General features: G+C 41.6%; 1 protein-coding gene across 1 annotated transcript in view; it reads right to left on the reverse strand.

Annotated features, from left to right (window-relative positions):
* Positions 1–19,438, reverse strand: part of KIAA1109 (KIAA1109 ortholog) — a 174,169-nt gene that overhangs the window by 41,170 nt on the left and 113,561 nt on the right. The window contains exons 53-59 of the mRNA XM_038769136.1: positions 15,872–16,116; positions 12,343–12,448; positions 6,728–6,825; positions 6,222–6,407; positions 4,177–4,345; positions 2,806–3,017; positions 318–516 (exon numbers count right to left, since the gene is read on the reverse strand). Of these exons, the coding sequence (XP_038625064.1) occupies positions 318–516; positions 2,806–3,017; positions 4,177–4,345; positions 6,222–6,407; positions 6,728–6,825; positions 12,343–12,448; positions 15,872–16,116 (1,215 nt within the window). The remainder of the gene's footprint in view (positions 1–317; positions 517–2,805; positions 3,018–4,176; positions 4,346–6,221; positions 6,408–6,727; positions 6,826–12,342; positions 12,449–15,871; positions 16,117–19,438) is intronic.

The raw sequence follows: 19,438 nt of genomic DNA on the forward strand, positions 1-19,438 counted from the left end.
CAAGGTCACACAGCAGACATGTGGCGGAGCTGGGACACGAACCCATGACCTCTGACTCCCAAGGCCGTGCTCTTTCCACTGAGCCACGCTGCTTCTCTAAAAAAAGGTGGGGGTTTTTTGTTTTCTTCTGGATTGGTGCTTGCATCTGTCTACCTAGCAAAATGGCCTCAGTGTTTCTTAGGTCAAACTTTCACCACTGGTGATGTGAACCCAGCAAGCGCTCCCTGACTTCTAAGGGTCACCTGCGACAGATGAGGGCCCGGCATTCCAAGTCTAATGAAACTACAAAAGTCACATATAGAAAATGATACACTTACAGGCATTCATAACTAGATCCCCACGGATTTCTGGTTTCCAGTCATCCCAGGTTGTCTCAAAGCCATCAGCAAAGCGGATGCAGAAATTTTTGAAATGTCCTTTACTAACTAGAGACTCTGAAGAGCAGGCGGTAATTAGAGTACTTTCAATGGTCAGGACTAAAGCAGAGCCAGTATCAAGGTCACCAGTATGATTCGACTGGAAAATATGCAATACAAACAGAAATACATTTTAAGCTCAGAAAATGAATACTTTTACGACTTGCAAGATTTCCAGAACTAAGCATAGGAAAACTTACCTACATGATTCCTAACACTACCACTTTCAGAAACTTAGGAATTTTTCACAATGTCTTTAAATTAAATTTGAGTGTAGACTATTCCACAAATTCAATGATATACATTAATGGTTCAAGTCAGAACTTTGCTTTCCATCCTGCTATACTTGCTTAGTTTCTTCCAGTTCCCTTCTACTCATTTTTCTACAAAAACATCCAGCCCATGTTTCTCCGCTCAAGAACCTGCAGTGGTTGGCCATCCACCTATACATCATACTGCCTACCATCAGCTTCGAAGCATTCTATCACCTTGCTTCCTCCTACCTCACCTCGTCTTACCTCCTACAACCCAGCCCACACACTTTGCTCCTCTAATGCTAACCTATTCACTTTACCTCCATCTCATCTATCTCACCACCAACCTCTCGCCCACGTCCTGCCTCTAGCCCAGAACTCCCTCCATTTTCATATCCAATAGAAAATTACACTTCCCATCTTCAAAGCCTTATTGAAGTTACACCTCTTCCAGGAGACCTTCCCTGGCTAGACTCTCATTTCCTCTTTTCTCACTTCCTTCTCCATCACTCTGACTTATTCCCTTTATTCACCACCCCTGCCCACAGCCCCTCAGCACATATCCATAATGTATTTATTTATATTAATGTCTGCATCCCCCTATTGACTGTAAGCTCACTATGGGCAGGGAACGTGTCTCTCCCTTGTTATATTGTACTCTCCCAAGTGCTTAGTACAGTGCCCTGCACACGGTAAGAGCTCAATTAACATGATTAACTGATATTCCAGCGGACATCTAATTTTCCTCCTGTTTGCTGAGCTAAGTTCCAACATGTCACACAATTTATGGCCTCCCTACCCACGTGCCAAACCAAATCATATACTTTTTAATTTTGTGCTCTCCTATTGACTCTAATCACCCAACTGCCCAGCTACGTGTAGCAATTTCATAATTAACTCAAAGCACTACACTGTCTAAATTTGAATTATAAGCCCTGTAGTTTTCAGTTTGTTCACGATAGGTTGTCATAAAAAAGTGACAACAACATGCTATACAATACATATATAAAAATCTGAGTTGATATATAAAATCTAAGTCATATCAGTGGAAAAACTCAGATCTGAAATTATTCACAAGTATGTATATTAAGCACTTATGTTCAGAAAGAAATAGCTGAAAATACCGATGAATAGCTCAATGCTAGGCCCTGGTTCTCCAATAATATGCTGGATGATGTTGGAGAGATACTGATTTACGTTTGCACAACAGTGTACTTGCTTACTAAGAAAAGTATTACCGCGATATCTCCTCTGGATTCTAATAAGGTGTTACATTTGTTTTTTTGTAAAGCTAAGAGACCATAAAGAAGGGTATCACAGAAGGAAGCCAAAAGTCTTCAAATGCCAAGGGTGATTTATTTAATCCTTTAATCTCTTTCAAAATCACTTGTCAATATGGAATTTTTAAAAGACAGTACTTCTCAGTTAATAGGGAGGAAGCATCAGAGAAATAAGAACCGGGGATCAAACAATGATACAAGAGAAAGGTGTGTCAATGAGTCAAGGTGTGAAAAGGTGAGAAAAAGCATGGGCAAATACACTGGAGAAAGTGGAGAAGGGAACCAAAAGACAGCAGGTTTGTATACCGCAATTGAATGAGTGAGTTCTTCTAGACTGTGCGCCTGTTGTTGGATAGGGATTGTCTCTATCTGTTGCAAAATTGTACTTTCCAAGCACTTAAGTACAATGCTCTGCACACAGTAAGCGCTCAATAAATACAACTGAATGAAGGCAGTACGAGTGTGTCTTTAAGAATTCTCCAATCTGTTATTATATATATGTACTCTAGTATTGCCCTTGCTTTGAAGTACTGACCCTGGTAAGTCTATCGAGTAAAACATGACCAAAAGGAGAATCCCTGACCCAAGGAAAAAAAATAAAAAAATAAAATAAAATAAAATAAATAAAATAAAATAAAATTGTATAAACGAAAAATGTACATTAGTATAAATATTAACGTCTGTCTCCCCCTCTAGACTGTAAGCTCCTTTGTGGGCAAGGAATGCATCTGCTTACTGTTGTATTGTACCCTCCTAAGTGCTGCTCCGCCCACAGCAGGCGCTCAATAAGTCCGACAGAACTGAATGAATGAATGAAATGTGCTGCAGGTAAACAATCTCATCAGCTGGCAGTACCTGGGCAGCATTTGTGATTGGCAGGCAAATTCCCAAGTCATTAACAGTGAGTTGGAGGAAAAGCGTCCCAAAGGCCTGAGCAGATGTTTGCTGAATTCCCGGTAGCATATCTACCACTTCCTTGGTGGCCATGTGAATATCCTTATGTAAAGCCATCCTCTGTTCATTCCAGTTGTCGTACGCAGCTTTGTAATTGAGCCAAAACAGCACAGCTTAAAGAGCGTGAGGGAAGAAAAAAAAAAAGTCAATAAAAGCAGGACAGATGGCCATCTCCTCCATCCCCAACAGTACTGCCGGGAGACTGCTCCAGCCAAACAGGGCTTTCGGCCATAAGGCATCATTCTCCTGGGGATGGAAACAGTCATAATGAGGCCCAAGCTAGGACTCCACTGTTTTCTGATGGTACTTGTAAAGCACTTACTAAGTGCCAGACACTGTTCTAAGACTTGAGGTGGATTAAGATAATCAGGTTGGGCACAAGTCCCCATTTTAGATAGCAGATGAGCGGAAGTGCCGGCATTAGAACCCAGGTCCTCTGACTCTGGGGACCTAACAGGAACAGCATTCTGTCGGGGGAAAAGGGTGACAGGGATCTGCCTCAGGCCCTGGCGTATATTGTTCTAGGCTCTGTACCATCATTCTCCCCATCTCCCCACAGACCTTTCCCAGCCTGGACTAGGTTCCTGCCAAAGGGCTACTTCGAATCCTGTTGTCCATGACACCCGGGCCAAAATTTCTGACTCGGCTCCCAAATCCCTTAATCCAGGACAGTGCTTCCATCTGGTGTCAACTCCGGCCCCAGACCTGGACTGGAAGGTGCGTGGAGGCAGTGATGGCATGGAGACGGGGACCAGCCTCAACCCACTCCAAATTTAGCAACATTATGTCATCGCTCTGGGCTCGGGGTCCAAGCTCCAGCCAGCTATGTCTTCCAGAATAAGTTTAACTTTCCAAATTAACTTTTCCACCCTTACTGACTCCCACGCCCATTGGCGCAGGTTAACTGACTAATCTCAACCCCTGACTGCTCAATTATCCATAACCTCTGAAAACTGCATTAATAAAACTCTGTAACAGTCATACAGGATTTTGAATAATGTGGAATCCAACTAAAAGGAGAAGATGATGTATGAGGCTCAAATCAGAAGTTTAGTTTGGAGAAAACTCAAAAAATGAGGCTCAACTTTAGAGTTTACTTTGGAGAAAAACCAAAACAACTTGATTGAAAGCCATATAATCAACAATCCTTTTGCATTAGCAAAGTAAAAAGAAAAACAGCATAATACAGTATCCTAAACAGATTGCAGGAGGAACATACCGTCCTATCACAGAATCCTGAAACTCAAATAAAATTGAAAGGATTTTCAGTACCTCTGTCAAAGGCTACCGGCTGGGCATAAACAATCGGCCTGTTCAAAGTAATGAGCACAGCTTCCCTATCTGAGGAACCACTGATTTCTTCTCGGAGGGCATTCCTTAATCCAATTCTTGTCTTAAAATAGGCAACTTGATGGAAATCAGAGCCGGCCTCTTCATAAACCTGAAAGTTTTTAATGTGATAAGACATTTGTTAGCATTAAACAAGAGGATCTTAACATTTGTCCACTACCAAAAGCATTACAAAATGAGTACTTTCCAGCTACAAATGTATCATCAATTGTCTTTAAGTTCAAAGTCTGCTTCATATTCTACAGACAAGGAACAGTCCGACGCCCCTCTTCCCTGCTCTCCCAACACAGTTTTTTTTTATTTTGGAGGGATTTTTTTTTGCTTCACTGGGTAATTGCTGCCTCCATAACAAAACTCAGTGACCACACTGAACTCTGTGTGCCCATATGGGTTCTGGGTTGTGTAAAGAATAGTGTCTGTTGAGTAGTTAGAATTTCTCAGGGCATCTGAATCATAATCTAAAGCTAGCTTCCTTGTGGCATTCTCCAACATAGTCATCTAGAATAGGCTGAATAAGGGTGACTGTAACCCTGCTTTTCTCCACAGGTGATGGGAAAGTACCATACAAAGTATCCTACCCTCCGCCATTCTGAAGGGGCTGTCAGAGCCCACATGCACTGAATGATATCAAAGCCCTTTTAAAGTTCTTGAACACCAGGTGTAGGTTTTGTAGGTACTGGCATTTCTCTTTTTAAATGCTGTCTAGCAAAAGTCGGAACTACCCGGGTCCGACGCCCAACTGTGGTTGCGGGATCACCTCGTTAACAATGTTCTTCAGTAACTGGCTCAAGATGTCTTTGGCTATGGTCTTGCTGGCAATGGTAGGCAATTACATTCCACCAGCTTTCTCGCCTTTCTTCCTGAAATCACTCCAGCTGGTGGCAAGTCTGAAATCTGGCAGCACGGCCTTACTATTCCATGGGTCGGGGAAAAGGTTGTGCAAAAGTTGAGTAGTATAGATCCCCTCCCTGTGAGCTTTAACATTCTTCACAGTGCTAAGTGGTGGAGAATTAAACTCCAGAGTGAAGGGCATGTCTTCACAAATTGTTCTTTGTAAGATAGCATTCCTGACAGTATAATGATATCACTGAAGTGACTAATGAAGTACTCTCTAAAATCTTTAGTCTGTGGTGAGGGTGGAGCCATCTATTCTTTTCAGTAGTGTTATGGCAATGTTTGTACAATACCTACCCACATTACCCTCAAATTCCCTATACCCAGATATGCTAAAACGTTAATATATACCTAACAGTCATATTCAATGTACATATATATTAGACCCTGCCCCACACAAATATACTCTCAAATATATACTCACACCTGTACATGTACTCAAAAATATACCACACACCCCTGTACACAAATTTCTCCCCAACTAATACATGCTGGAAACCAGACACACAAAGACATAAGAAAGCAAAGACTGAAAGCAGCTACCCATAAAGAAGGAAACATATACAAAGACAGAGAAAACCTCGAGAACACAGGCGCAGATAGGTACTCAAGAAGGAACATTGTGGCAAACCGTGAACCTAAGAACAGGAAATCATAAAGGATTACTTTCTTTATGTGTGAGTAGTGTAATAGATGTTCTCAATTCCAGATAGGTGATCCCTGCTTTCAAGGAGCTTAAGCCTAGCAGGGGGAGAAAAGCACTAAAATAATTCACAGCTAGGAAGAAGCAGTGAGAAACATATGCGCCTAAATGCAACAAGCTTAGTGGTGGAGGGTAAATGCCCAAGTGCTTAGGAAATGCAGAACACTAAGCACTTAGTACAGTGAACTACGAACAGAAGACACTAATACAACCGATTGACTGTACTAAGCGCTTGGGAGTGTGCTATCGAAGTTATGAAGGATGTGTATAGAAATCCATTCCCTAGCTGACTCTGGTGAAGACCAGGCATCTCAGCTAATTAATCACAAAAAACAAAGCTTTATTAACACAAATGTTGCTCAAAACTCACCTGATGTTTGACAATTTGTCCTAATGCTAAATTCAAATCCACTTGACATTTTCCAAATAACTTCAAATAGCTGCTATTTCCTGGCACGGCTTTGGTTTGAAGTCGATTTGAGAGTTCTAGTTCTATCAATCCGGTTTCAAATCTCACCGCTCTCATAGACGGAGTTGTGGCTGTCACCTGAATACCCTAGAAAAATTACATTTTTAGCACAAAACGTGTAAACCAAACCCTTGAGTGCTACCCGTGATGCTGCCAACCGCAACAGAATCATGGCATTTAAAATACATTAAGACCAAAAGAACCCATGATCTGTTCATTTTTCCTAATTCCTGGCACAAGAACAGACTGACTGTATTACAGGTTTCTGATATTAACTTGCCAAAATATTTCATTTAAATGTTTTGGGAGTGCACACTTATAATTCTGGCTATACGGTCATAAAGAAATGAAGGCTTCTTTTAAAATAAAGATGTGCCATTTTTGAGATTGCAATTATTTAATGTTACCTTAAACTGCAGGTTCAGGGAATAGAGGAGAATTTTAGGCTTATCTCCATCTGCTGTGCCATCGTGTTCATTCCACAGAGGAATTGGCTGTTCTCCTCCTAAGAGATGTGAAATAATTGCATCTCAAAGTTGGTGTTTCTACTAAAATGCTACTTTACCATTAGCAACAAAACCCGCGTATTTACATACGATCCTTTTTTAACCCTTTTTCATTAAACAGTATGTTTGGTTGTTACAGTGATACCTAAAATGGAACTCTTATAACACTTATAACTCTTCTAACACTAGCAAACCCCCCACACCGGCTTCACACAGATGTGACTGCCAAAGAGGGAGAGACAAAGAAGAGTGGGAGACACAGATGGGAGAGGAAGAAAGAAGCAAAAACATGGAAGGAGAGACAGGCTACTTCTGCTACTCTGCTGTCTCCACTATTCCCTGTTCGAAGCAAGGATTTCTTGGGGCCCTGCTCGCCCTTGACCACCTTCCTAGTTCCACTTCTCGGGGGAAAAGGGGCTGCAGGTGAGGCGTCCTCATTGATGGAATTTACTGAGCACCTTGCTAGTGTGATGCTCTCCCCTGAAAGTTCGGGTGGGAATAACAAAAGCAAGACATATTTACTGCCCCTCAGGAGTCTTAGAGACGAATGGGGTGGACAGAAAAAAAAAATATTTACAAATCCCAGTGGGAGCAGGAAGAACAAGAGGATGAATGTAACAGGATGAAACAGCTGAATTCCTGACAATATAAAAATAAGTGTGCACATATAAAAAAATGTTACAGCTTGGACTACAATAAATACGTTCTGGGTGGCCAAAATGCGGCTCACGCCACACGTGGCTTTAACTTACTACATGGGCTACTATTATTTTACCTTCTCCACGGGCAAGGGTGCCCCTGCTCCAGCCTTTTTAGTGGCAGCCCTGGCACCCCCACCATCCACGTGGGCTTGGGCCAGGGAAAGGGGTGGGACCACCCACCCCCATCCCTTGCTCTGCTGTTTCTTGCTTGCCACCGAAAATACCTTCTCCCCACCACTCGTCTCCAGCACCCCCCCTTCCTCCACACACCACCTGCTTGACTTTCTGGATAAAGGATTGCAGAGCTCAATCATATTATGTTGGTCATTCGATGGCAGCTCCTCAGTTCATGAGGCGAGACCACCCCGATATGGGCTATGGGTGATGTTGGATAGATGTGACTGGGTAATATGAATTAATCAAGGAACATTTCACAGAGGATGTGGGAAGAGTTGTGGTCTGGAGGATTTTGGAGGAGAAGGAGCTCCAGGCTGGACAAACAGCATGATCGAAGGATCGGTAGCAGGAGAGCTGAGCGTGACAGTGAGGAGAGGATGAGGACCAAGAAGTGGAAACTAACAGGAGCATAGAGGGCAAAGAAAGCAGATATACAAGATGGGAAAGGTTGGGGGACAGCCTTGACGCCAGTGATGAGAAAGCTCGTTGGTGGTCACTGGGAACCTAACTGCCTTCCTGTTCAGGGCCTTTTTTTTTTTTTTTTTTTTTTACTGTAGTCCCACTCTTCTGGAAGACAGGGCTTGGCAAATGAAAAATTGCCATCACCCTGGATGACCTCATCAGGAGGCTTCTTCCACTGCTGTGCATTAACTGAGAAGCACCGCTGGTGGAAATCCAGACACCAGGCTGACCGTGTCCATCTCAAACTCATCCCCGCCTGCTTTAATTCTGCACTCTTCTCTGCCCAGCAACACTATTTCTCTATCCTTATCAACTCCCAAGCCTACTGCCGGACAAGCTGCTTCCGATGTTTAACTCCCTCCTCAAACTCCATGTCTCTAGCCCCGCCCCTCAGCCCTAAACACACATACCCCTAATGACCTGGCCACATACATTACTAATTTGAAAGCATCAAGTGGGATGCATTTTAGGGATGATTTCCTTAAAATCTTCCATGCTTCTCTCCAGTCCCTCCCTCTTCCTGATCCCTCTTTGACTCTTCCATCTTTCCCAGCAGTAAATCAAGAAGAGATCTCCTACCTCCTCTTAAACTTTACCCCCTTTGCCTGCAGCACCTCCAACCCCAATCCTTCACACCTGATCAAAACACCCCTCCCTTCCTTTTCCCCCTCCCTGATGCCATCTTCAACCATTCACATTCCAATGGCTTCCTCCCCACTGCCTTCTACCCTAAAAAAAAAAACCCCAAAACCCTCCCTAAACCCCACAGCTCCCTCAAGTTATTGCCCCCTCTCCCCACTATCATTTTATCCAAACTTCTTGAGTTGTCTCCACCCACTGCCTCCACTTCCTCTCCTCCAATTCTCTCCTTGACCCCCTCCAATCTCCATCCCATACACTCCTTGGAAACTACCCTTTCTAACGTTATCAATGTCCTCCTTCTTGTCAAATCTCGCCAGGAATTAGAACACTAATATAATCTAGAGCTATATTTGAATACTTCCCATGTGCTAGTCTATCCAGAGCTTAGCACAGTGCCTGGCACATAGTAAGCATTTAACAAATACCATAATTATTATTACATCGTTTAAATACTCTTTATTCTAATCTATTCAAAAATCCATACTATGCAATCTAATCTATTTCTATAACTAATACTTTTTATAATGCCATAATCCAAATATCATATCCATTAAACTTATTTTTATGATCAACATTAGTGTTACTATCAATCAAGGAAAAGTGGTATGAAGCCATTAACTCTCTTTAAAATAAACTACTTGGAATAAATTATGTTATCACAACCTTTCTTTTTGAACAGTCATATATGTACTAACTATATATGCTCAGGTATTTGGTCTGGTTCCTTGTTTCCTCCCGCCTACTCTTCTTTGGGTTAGGCACCATATTTTTCCTGCCATCAGATCTTTCTCCTGACTCCCACGATTTACTGAAGTATAGTCTCAAAGGTTCCGAGAGTTCCTCCATTATTTCTCTTAAAAAACTTGGGTGCTTCTCATCTGGACCTGTAGATTTATATATAGTTTGATCAGTTATGTTTATCCTTTCTATATGGCCTACTTAAGTACAGTTCTACATTTCCTATTCCAAATAGGATGGTAAATTTTTCCCTACTTCCCTTTCAAATGAAAGAGTGATGTTTTGTCACTTGCTGTGTTGTGGTACGCTATGGGTAATTAGTAAGCTTAGTAAGCAGCAGACATCAGAACTGGAAAATTCAGGCATTCTCCAAATAAATGCAGGTAACTAAACTGAACAAAATGACCTTACACGACCCCTTCCAGCAATCTGTTTCTATGAATCCCTTACCTCTTCTTTGATCAGTTATTGCATACTTAACCCAATAATCCAAATTAATAACATCTTATTTTAATGACACATTTTTAGCAGAGTAGAGGTTGGTACCCACTAAGACTGGTTTTAAACATTGGTAATTTCAAAACAAAAGCACTAACGTTTTAGTTCAAAGACAAAAAAAGTGAGAATTTAATTAGAAGATCCAGTTACACCAACCCCGTATTTTAGCAATCCACTTTACAAATGTATCTTTGTTTCGGGGCTAAGAACTGAGGAAGGTTGTCTTCTGAGATAGCAGTGTGTCAGGCTTCTGCTAAATTATTTTAAGTGACTACAAACCATCTCTCTTGCAGGCAGGTTTCTGTGTTCCACCAAGGCCCACTAATATAGGGCATGAAAGAAAATACTTCAAAGAACAGCTTTCCTGAGAAAGCCTGCACATGACCCGCAGCATATCACCTACTGCAGAAACAGTGGCCATGTCAACATGGACAACAGAGGGTGATACCGACAGGACCGAGAGCAGACAACAATGGAAGGGTGAGAGGACATTACCATGAGGGAGGGAATAAGGGATTATCAGGGAGGGGAAGTAGGGATGAGTGACCGAGGTCCAAACAAAGGTGCCAACTTTTCATTGTGACCCTGGGAAGGAAAAGGGAGCAGGAAGTTTAAGGCGGTGAGCGAGACCAAGACTTGGAGTGGGGAGGCTTCAAAGAACTTCCGAAAGCTGAGAGGCCACCATTTGTGGTGATTTCAGCCCTGATGGGAAACTCAGATCTTTTCAGATACCAGTGATACGAGGTCGATCATTTTCATCACCTCTGCAGAGTGAGCACACCTGGTCCACACAAGTTCCCTGGACTCTCAGAATATGTTTCTTCCTGAGATTCCCGAAACAACTTCCCACATGGGATTGTGTCTACCAACTCTACTGCACTGTACTTTCCCAAGCGCTTGGTACAAGTGTTCTGTTCAAAGTGCACAATAAATACCACTTACTGATTAATTGACAATTATTCGATATAAACCTTACTATGAGTAGTAGTAGCCATAGAAATAGCAGCATTTGAGCTTTTACTCAAATTTGAGAGCCCATTTGATGTAATGCCTTACATTTGGCACTTGATAAGTGCAAAACAAAATCACACATTCCCTGTCCACCGGGAGTTTACACTTTCACAGAGTTGAACATCAAAACCTTTCACTTAGACTGGGCAAAATAGATAACTGAATACACATATATACGTAAGTGCTAAACAAGTTGTAAAACTGGAATTCACCCTTGGAGGCTCCACCCTCTTCTGGGCTAGGGTAACCAATTTCTAATATTTTAATTTGAAGGCAATGGACTAGATATTCTAATATTTTGATACATTTTTCACACAGACATAACATCACAAGCACATTAAAACTGCCTTGCAAAATTGAGATATAAAAAAATGAATTCCATTTTACTAACATTTCACCAGCCTGGAAAATTTCATCAGTCCTTGCTATACTTCAATAATGAAAAAGAAGAAACAGTTATTGGAACAAAACCCTTCTGATCCTTTTTCCTGACCCATCATGCGAGGCTGTGGAATTATGAGACTTGAGCTAGGACATCTTTCCTCACAGCTTTGTGGGCTCCCTGAACAATTCTTGGAAAGAGCATGGGTTTGGGATCCAGAGGTCATGGATTCTAATCCTGGCTCCGCCACTTGTCAGGTGTGTGACTTTGGGCAAGTCACTTAATTTCTCTGTGCCTCAGTTACCTCATCTGTAAAATGGGGATTAAGACTGTAAGCCCCATGTGGGACAACCTGATCACCTTGTATTCCCCCCGGCGCTTAGAACAGTGCTTCGCACATAGTAAGCGCTTAACAAATGCCATTATTATTATTATTTTGTGCTTTACAGATGAGAAAATGGGTTCCTAGGAGACTAATTCTGTGGCACAACCAGGATTGGAAGCTTTATTTATTTTAATGACACATTTTTAGCAGAGTAGAGGTTGGTACCCACTAAGACTGGTTTTAAACATTGGTAATTTCAAAACAAATTGGATTGGAAGCTTGGCTTACTGAACCTCAGTGCCTCACCTGGAGTGTCTACACATCAAATAGGACATTTTTAGACTGTGAGCCCACTGTTGGGTAGGGACTGTCTCTATGTGTTGCCAATTTGTACTACCCAAGCGCTTAGTACAGTGCTCTGCACATAGTAAGCGCTCAATAAATACGATTGATTGATTGATTGATTGACACAGCCAGAACTGAAGATCGCATCACTGAGGTGAATTTTGCTAAGTGTTCTAAGGACGGCAGATAGTAGATTCGTGCAAACTTTCATTTCTCCTTAAGCATTTTAACTTACCCGAAACTTTCTGGATTACTTCATTGACTTCCTTCATGAACACCTTTTGAACAAACACTAAATGGTTTAGGAGGTCGGTTGTGAGATTATGTTCAAAGGAACCAACCTGTCAACACAAAAATAGCAACCATCCAAATTAAAGTCAGCAGCTAGTGAGCAAGTACTAAATTCCAACAACACACGTGTCTCAGTCACACTATAAAGTCAAGAACTCCATGGGATGGGACGCCCTAGGAACCCCCGAGCCGGCAGAGGGGATGCAGACCAGCGGTCACAGTTTCAAATGCAACCACAGTTCCCTTTTGCCATTCCCAGCTTAAAAATAAAAAGACAGCAGAGAGCCACAACACTCATGCCATTCCAGCCTGCCACGCAAATACCAGAACATTCATATGACTAAAGACCGGCCATCACGGAACCACCATGGCAAAACCATTCCTACTACTTGTTACGAGTGCTTCTACCCCAACCTTCCAATAAAGGACAGAGAAGCCCAAAAGATGGAGTTTTACTCCATTCACAGAACAGGTGTTTGCCAAATTCAGTTTAAATTACTGACTGAACTAAGGTTTTATGCCACAGTTTTCATAACAAAGCCCACCTGCACATCCTTCCCCACGATAAAGATATGTTTTATATCATCATTATGGGACTTACAGTGCAAATTGGCAATTGACAGAGAAAGAGAGAGAGAGAGATCTCCCAAAACCAGGTTTTCCTATTTTCAAGAGTGTCACAGTGTTGAATAATCTGATATAAAAGCAAGCATAAGACCTTGAAGTTACATAGCACATGTAATTTTTTAGGGTGCTATAGTATTAGGGGGGCTTTTTAATGGTATTTTTAAAATGCTTACTAAGTGTCAGGCACTGTTCTAAGCACTTGCAGCAGATAAATTCTAAATTCTTTTAGACTGTGAGCCCACTTATAGACTGTGAGCCCACTGTTGGGTAGGGACTGTCTCTGTGTGTTGCCAATTTGTACTTCCCAAGCGCTTAGTACAGTGCTCTGCACATAGTAAGCGCTCAATAAATACGATTGATGATGATGATGACTGTCTCTTTATGTTGCCAACTTGTACTTCCCAAGCGCTTAGTACAGTGCTCTGCACACAGTAAGCGCTCAATAAATACGACTGATTGATTGATAAATGATAATCAGGTCCCACATGGGGCTCCCATTCTAAGTAGGAGGAAGAACAGATTACAGATTTTATAAATGAGGTAACTGAGGCACTTAACTCATACAGCACACAAGTGATGGTGTCGGAATTAGAACCCAGGTCCTGTGACTCAAAGGACTGTGTTCTTCCCACTAGACCATAAGTGCTTCCCATTTTCTTATTTATCCTCATAGCACATCTGTGAGACAGGGTACTTATTATCGCTAATCTTCAAGGTAATAAAACTGAAGCAGAAAAAGTTTGACCCTAAACCACACTGCAAATTAGTAGCAAAATTGGGATTTAAACCTAGCCACCTGATTTCAAACCTGTGGACCTTGTTAGCTCTTCATATAGTATCAGGGTTCTGACTTGTACTTTCAATCTCCTCAAAAATATTAACTTCCCTTTGTGCTTTTTTCCCCTGAGTCTAATTTCCATAAGTCAAAGTTAATTTCTTTGGTGGCAATTTAGAATGCTGGGCTGACCTGCATCTTCAAATATGCTGTACATTTAAAGGCCTCCTTCCTGAGAACAGCTGCAAGACAAATTCAATTCCTAATGAGACACAATACAACCTCAAGTCTAGGATGCCGAACCTAAATACATCATTCAAGTGGGTCACTGTCTCAAAACGGAATTCCTAAGACTGCTGGGCAAAGTTCATTAGGATGAGTAAGATTTGATATCTCTTCATTTAAAAAATTAAAAATCAAATGCCAAGGCCAGAATGACTTTCCTCACTAGAAGGCTCACTGACTGGAAATAAAAACCACCATAAGACTTTTGTTTTCTGGCATCTTCGGAGAACGGGAGCTATTTAGTTTGCCAAAAAGTGAGAGCCAATAGCAATGAAATCCTCAAGAAGCCAGTTAGTCCCAGGGACAACCATTGAGAGAAATTCTTATTAAAGAAAACCACTCATCGCCCCAGGATGTCTGATAGCACTCCTAGGGAAAGTTCACTCAGAGCATTCTGCACATAGTTTAGCTCAACCAACTTCTCCCCTATTACCCATGATGGTCTCAAACATTATTTACTACTTGTTGGAAGGAGTTCTCTTCACAAGGGAACTTTTGAACCACTACTGCTCTTGATGGGGCGGCAGGGGAAGATTAGAAATGCCAGTTACTAGAATTCCCGGCTGGAAGTGAGCCAGAAAACAAAGTTTTACTGTACATTTGAAAACCCACTTTTTTCTTCATTTCAGCACTGGTTTATAATTTACATTAGATCAGAAATCGAAAAATGATAATATGGGGATTATACATACAATAAGATGGACAAATATGAAGCCAGGTAAGTGGGGATAATCATGATGTGACAACAAAAGTCAACAAGAGTTATAAGGTGGAAATTAAGGGATTCCTTCCCTGGCAAAAGGCGCAGGAGAGATCAAGGGATCACACCAGGCTTTGGATATTTTTCATTCAATGAGAATTCACAAGACATAGATTCCATTTTCATGGATCACAGATATGCAGCGACAACATAAAATTCTTTCTTTCTGATATGGCTTTGTGGGCTGCTTCATATAACTAGATATAGGATGAATTTCAAAAAAGAAAGTTTCAGAGCACAGTGTAATGGACAACTACTATAAGCCCTTAGAGGGGAGGACAAGGAGAGTAAAGAGGAATGGAAAGGTGATGTGTGACAAGTACGTTGTTGTTTGGCTGTTCTCTAAGGATCACAAACTAGTATGTTGTGTGTTGCACCAGTTGCAGCGTCTGTGCAGTGCTTTGGCCAGTTCCACCAAAAAGAGTGCAATTGAATATGCCTGCAGTAGATCTGTACCTTTTTCTTTCAAATGAACCACAAGTTACATTCTCAGAGACTTTCCTTACAAAAAAAAAGTCATTTTTAAGGGGAAAGGCAACATATGGGCAGTTTGAGTATCAAATGAGTTTTCTGAGATGGGAATAAAAAGAAAACAAATGACTGACAAGACTGTTTTTCCAACAGTTTTTTTATGATACCTGCACCATCCCAAATTATTCATACTCTCCGGTGCCTAAGAATATATAAATTTAGAGTATTTTTCAAACCCAAAGATCAAAATTAATTGCTAACATCCACCCAGAGCTAGATAAGATTAAGATATGGGCTAAGGCTAGACCTAAGAAAGATCTGTGGAATTACTCTGCGCAACTCCTGGTGTACTGATAATAAACATTTCAGATTTGTTTTTCAATTATCTGTCATACAGCCATTGCATTATCCCTTCTAATACAAAGATAAACAAAAGCTCGATATCAGGTCTAATCTCTAAGGAATTTTTTTCAGAACTTGCAGTTCACGAGAATAACCTTAACATTAATTTTAAAGCTTTCAGACAACAAAATAATCAGCGAAATCTACCCTTACCTCAGCTACGCAACGTAGATAGTTTCCTTGCAAATAGTATCCTTGTTTAGTGGGTAACTCATCTATGTTCCACACCTGATCTGAATAGCTATCATGTTCTTCCATTACATATTTCCCTGACATAGTGACAGGAGGAAGGTTGAGACTGGCAGAAGGAGGAATTGTTGACATGTCGGTGGCAGAAACCTTTGAAGTGAAGCGCAGTCTGTGATTTGGCAGTTCAAACGTAAATCTCGTCTGTGCCCCTGATAAAGAGAAAACTGTATGTTAACCACAAAAGTTCTATTGTATTATGTTAGTGAGTGACAGCTTTCAAACATCAGAATGATTTATTATTAAAGGCTTACCCCTCAAACTACTAATTACAAAATGATTATGGAAAAATGGAAAATAAGTGCTATCAAGAAAGGTTAATTGAACCAGGCTTGTTTAGGCTGGAAGAGAGAAAGTCACAGAGTACCAGAAGGACTGTGAGTTGTGTATTCTTTCTCCACAGGGAATAAGAAGAAAGGAGTTTAAATGGGAGTGCGAGATATATTGGTTTTCTATAAAGAACGGCTTCTGGACAATAAAAGTGATTGAGCACTGAAGTAGACTACTAAAAGAAGATTGTGCACCTAGATAGCTAGTTATATTTACCATTGGGACGGTCAACCACAAGGAGAAACAAGTTTGGGAGTTTATATTAGCAATAATGCAACAAGAACAACAAATAACTTCTTTATGAACCCACATCAATCAATTAAGAGTATTAAGTAAGCACTTGGGAGAGGATAATGCAACTGAGTTGGAAGACTCGTTTCCAGCCCACTCTAAATAGCAGTATAGCTGGCTTTCATAACATGAATAACACGAAGTTATTGACGGTGAGATGCTTGTTAACCAAACACCTGGATCTGGAAGCAAAGACCTATCAATGACCACAGCAAAATCCCATATATTATTATTATAATATTTGTAAGGCACTATATGTCAAGCACTGTTCTAAGTGCTGGGGTAGATATAAGTTAATCAGGTTGGACATAGTCCCTGTCCCACTTAGTACTCACAGTCTAAATAGGAGGGAATAGGATTTAATCCCCTTTTACAGCTGAGGAAACTGAGGCATAGAAAAGTTAAGTGACTACTTGCCTAAAGTCACACAGCAAGCAACAGGCAGAGCTAGGATTAGAACCCAAGTCCTCTGACACCCAAGCCCATGATCTTTCTACTGGACCACACTGCTCCATACTGTGTAAAAATGTTGTCTTTGCCAGGTTGATGCAGATCTGTCACATGCAGTACCTGTGACTCTTTCTGAGTGACCATCCTTCCCGTCTCACAAGCCCGCAACCTTGGTGTCATCCTCGACTCCACTCTCTCATTCACCCTACACATCCAATCCGTCATCAAAACCTGCCGGTGTCACCTCCACAACATCGCCAAGATCCGCCCTTTCCTCTCCATCCAGACCGCTACCTTTGCTGGTTCAATCTCTCATCCTTTCCCGACTGGATTACTGCATCAGCCACCTCTCTGATCTCCCATCCTCCTATCTCTCCCCGCTTCAGTCTATACTTCACTCTGCTGCCCGGATTATCTTTCTACAGAAACGCTCTGGGCCTGTCACTCCCCTCCTCAAAAATCTCCAGTGGCTGCCTATCAACCTTCGAATCAAGCAAAAACTCCTCACTCTCGGCTTCAAAGCTCTCCATCACCTCATCCCCTCCTACCTCACCTCTCTTCTCCCCTTCTCCAGCCCAGCCCACACACTCTGCTCCTCTGCCGCTAACCTCCTCACTGTGCCTCGTTCTCATCTGTCCCACCATCCACCCCTGGCCCACATCCTACCTCTGGCCTGGAATGCCCTCCCTTCACACATCTGCCAAACTAGCTCTCTTCCTCCCTTCAAAGCCTTACTGAGAGCTCAAGTCCTCCAGGAGGCCTTCCCAGACTGAGCCCCCCTTCTTCCTCTCCTCCTCCTCCCCTCCCCATAGCCCCACCCTCAATCCTACCCCCTTCCCCTCCCCACAACACTTGGGCATATTTGTACATATTTAAATACTCTATTAATTGTGTATAAAGCTTTAATTCCATTTATTCTGATGGTATTGACACCAGTCTACTTGTTTTGTGTTGTTGTCTGTCTCCCCCTTCTAGACTGTGAGCCCGTTGTTGGGTAGAAACCATCTCTATATGCTGCTTATTTGTATTTCCCAAGTGCTTAGTACAGTTCTCTGCACACAGTAAGCACTCAATAAATATGACTGAATGAATGAATATCTTGGCTTCCTAATATCCTGAAAAACTCTTGAGGGAGAGCACCTCCACCCATACCGACATACAACAGACTGCTCTCCCAACCAGCGGTTGTTCCCAGTAGTTGTTATATCAAATTATTTCAGCCTGCATTTTGTGGATGCCCAATTTCAGGTCATCATAAAGCACTTGTTTGGGTAACTTGCTACCATCAACTTTCATTCATTCATTCAATCGTATTTATTGAGCGCTTACTGTGTGCAGAGCACTGTACTAAGCGCTTGGGAAGTACAAGTTGGCAACATATAGAAACGGTCCCTACCCAACAGTGGGCTCGCAGTCTAGAAGGGGGAGACAGAGAACAAAGCATATTAACAAAATAAAATAAATAGAATAAATATGTACAAGTAAAATAGAATAATAAATACGTACAAACATATATACATATATACAGGTGCTGTGGGGAAGGGAAGGAGGTAAGGCAGAGGGGATGGAGAGGGGGAAGGGCGGGAGAGGAAGGAGGGGGAACTTCACTCATGGCTCCCCACACAAAACTCAGTTGTGATAACTGTTGCCTCAATGTTGGTAAACTGCACTCTTCAGTGGGCCAGTGCATATATGTGTGCATATAAATATATACATACATGACTATTACTATATATATATATATATATATATATATATATATTTATGACTATACACATGACTATTTAGTTAATTCAGTGAGGAATAAAAATATTTGGCTCAGTGTCAATCAGTATAGCCCAGAGATAGTATGAAGACACACCAGAGCTATCAAGGAGTGGTGGAAACAGAATGTTAATCCAACCATCCCTGGCATTCCACATGAGTCAAGCATGTCCCCTCTGTATGTCAGACCTCAGCCTTCCAATAACTTCCCTTTTGTTCAGAGCATAAAGATTTGCAAGGAGTGGGTGGTATATTACTTTCTTTGCTGCAAGTAGGTCTTTGATCTCGATCATTTTTGTTGAAACATTCTCGAGCAATCTCATTTATTGAGGGCTTACTGTGTGCAGAGCACTGTACTAAGTGATTGGGAGAGCATAATATAAAAGAGTTGGTAGACATGATCCCTGCCCATTACACCCTGAGGATGTCAGATTGCCATAGTCTTAGTTTTGACTGTTGCCTAGAAGGGTTTTTTCAGAGGTTTGATAAGGGAATTTGTCACAAACACATTGACCTCTTTTTCCCGCTGGCTGAATAAATGAAAAGTTTAAAATTCACTCATTAAATTGTAAAATACCTGCATCAGCTTCTGTAGGGGCTTTTATTGTCTAAACTAATTAATCAATCAATCGTATTTAT

This window comes from Tachyglossus aculeatus, chromosome X5 (assembly GCF_015852505.1).
Source record: "Tachyglossus aculeatus isolate mTacAcu1 chromosome X5, mTacAcu1.pri, whole genome shotgun sequence".
Lineage (NCBI taxonomy): Eukaryota > Metazoa > Chordata > Mammalia > Monotremata > Tachyglossidae > Tachyglossus > Tachyglossus aculeatus.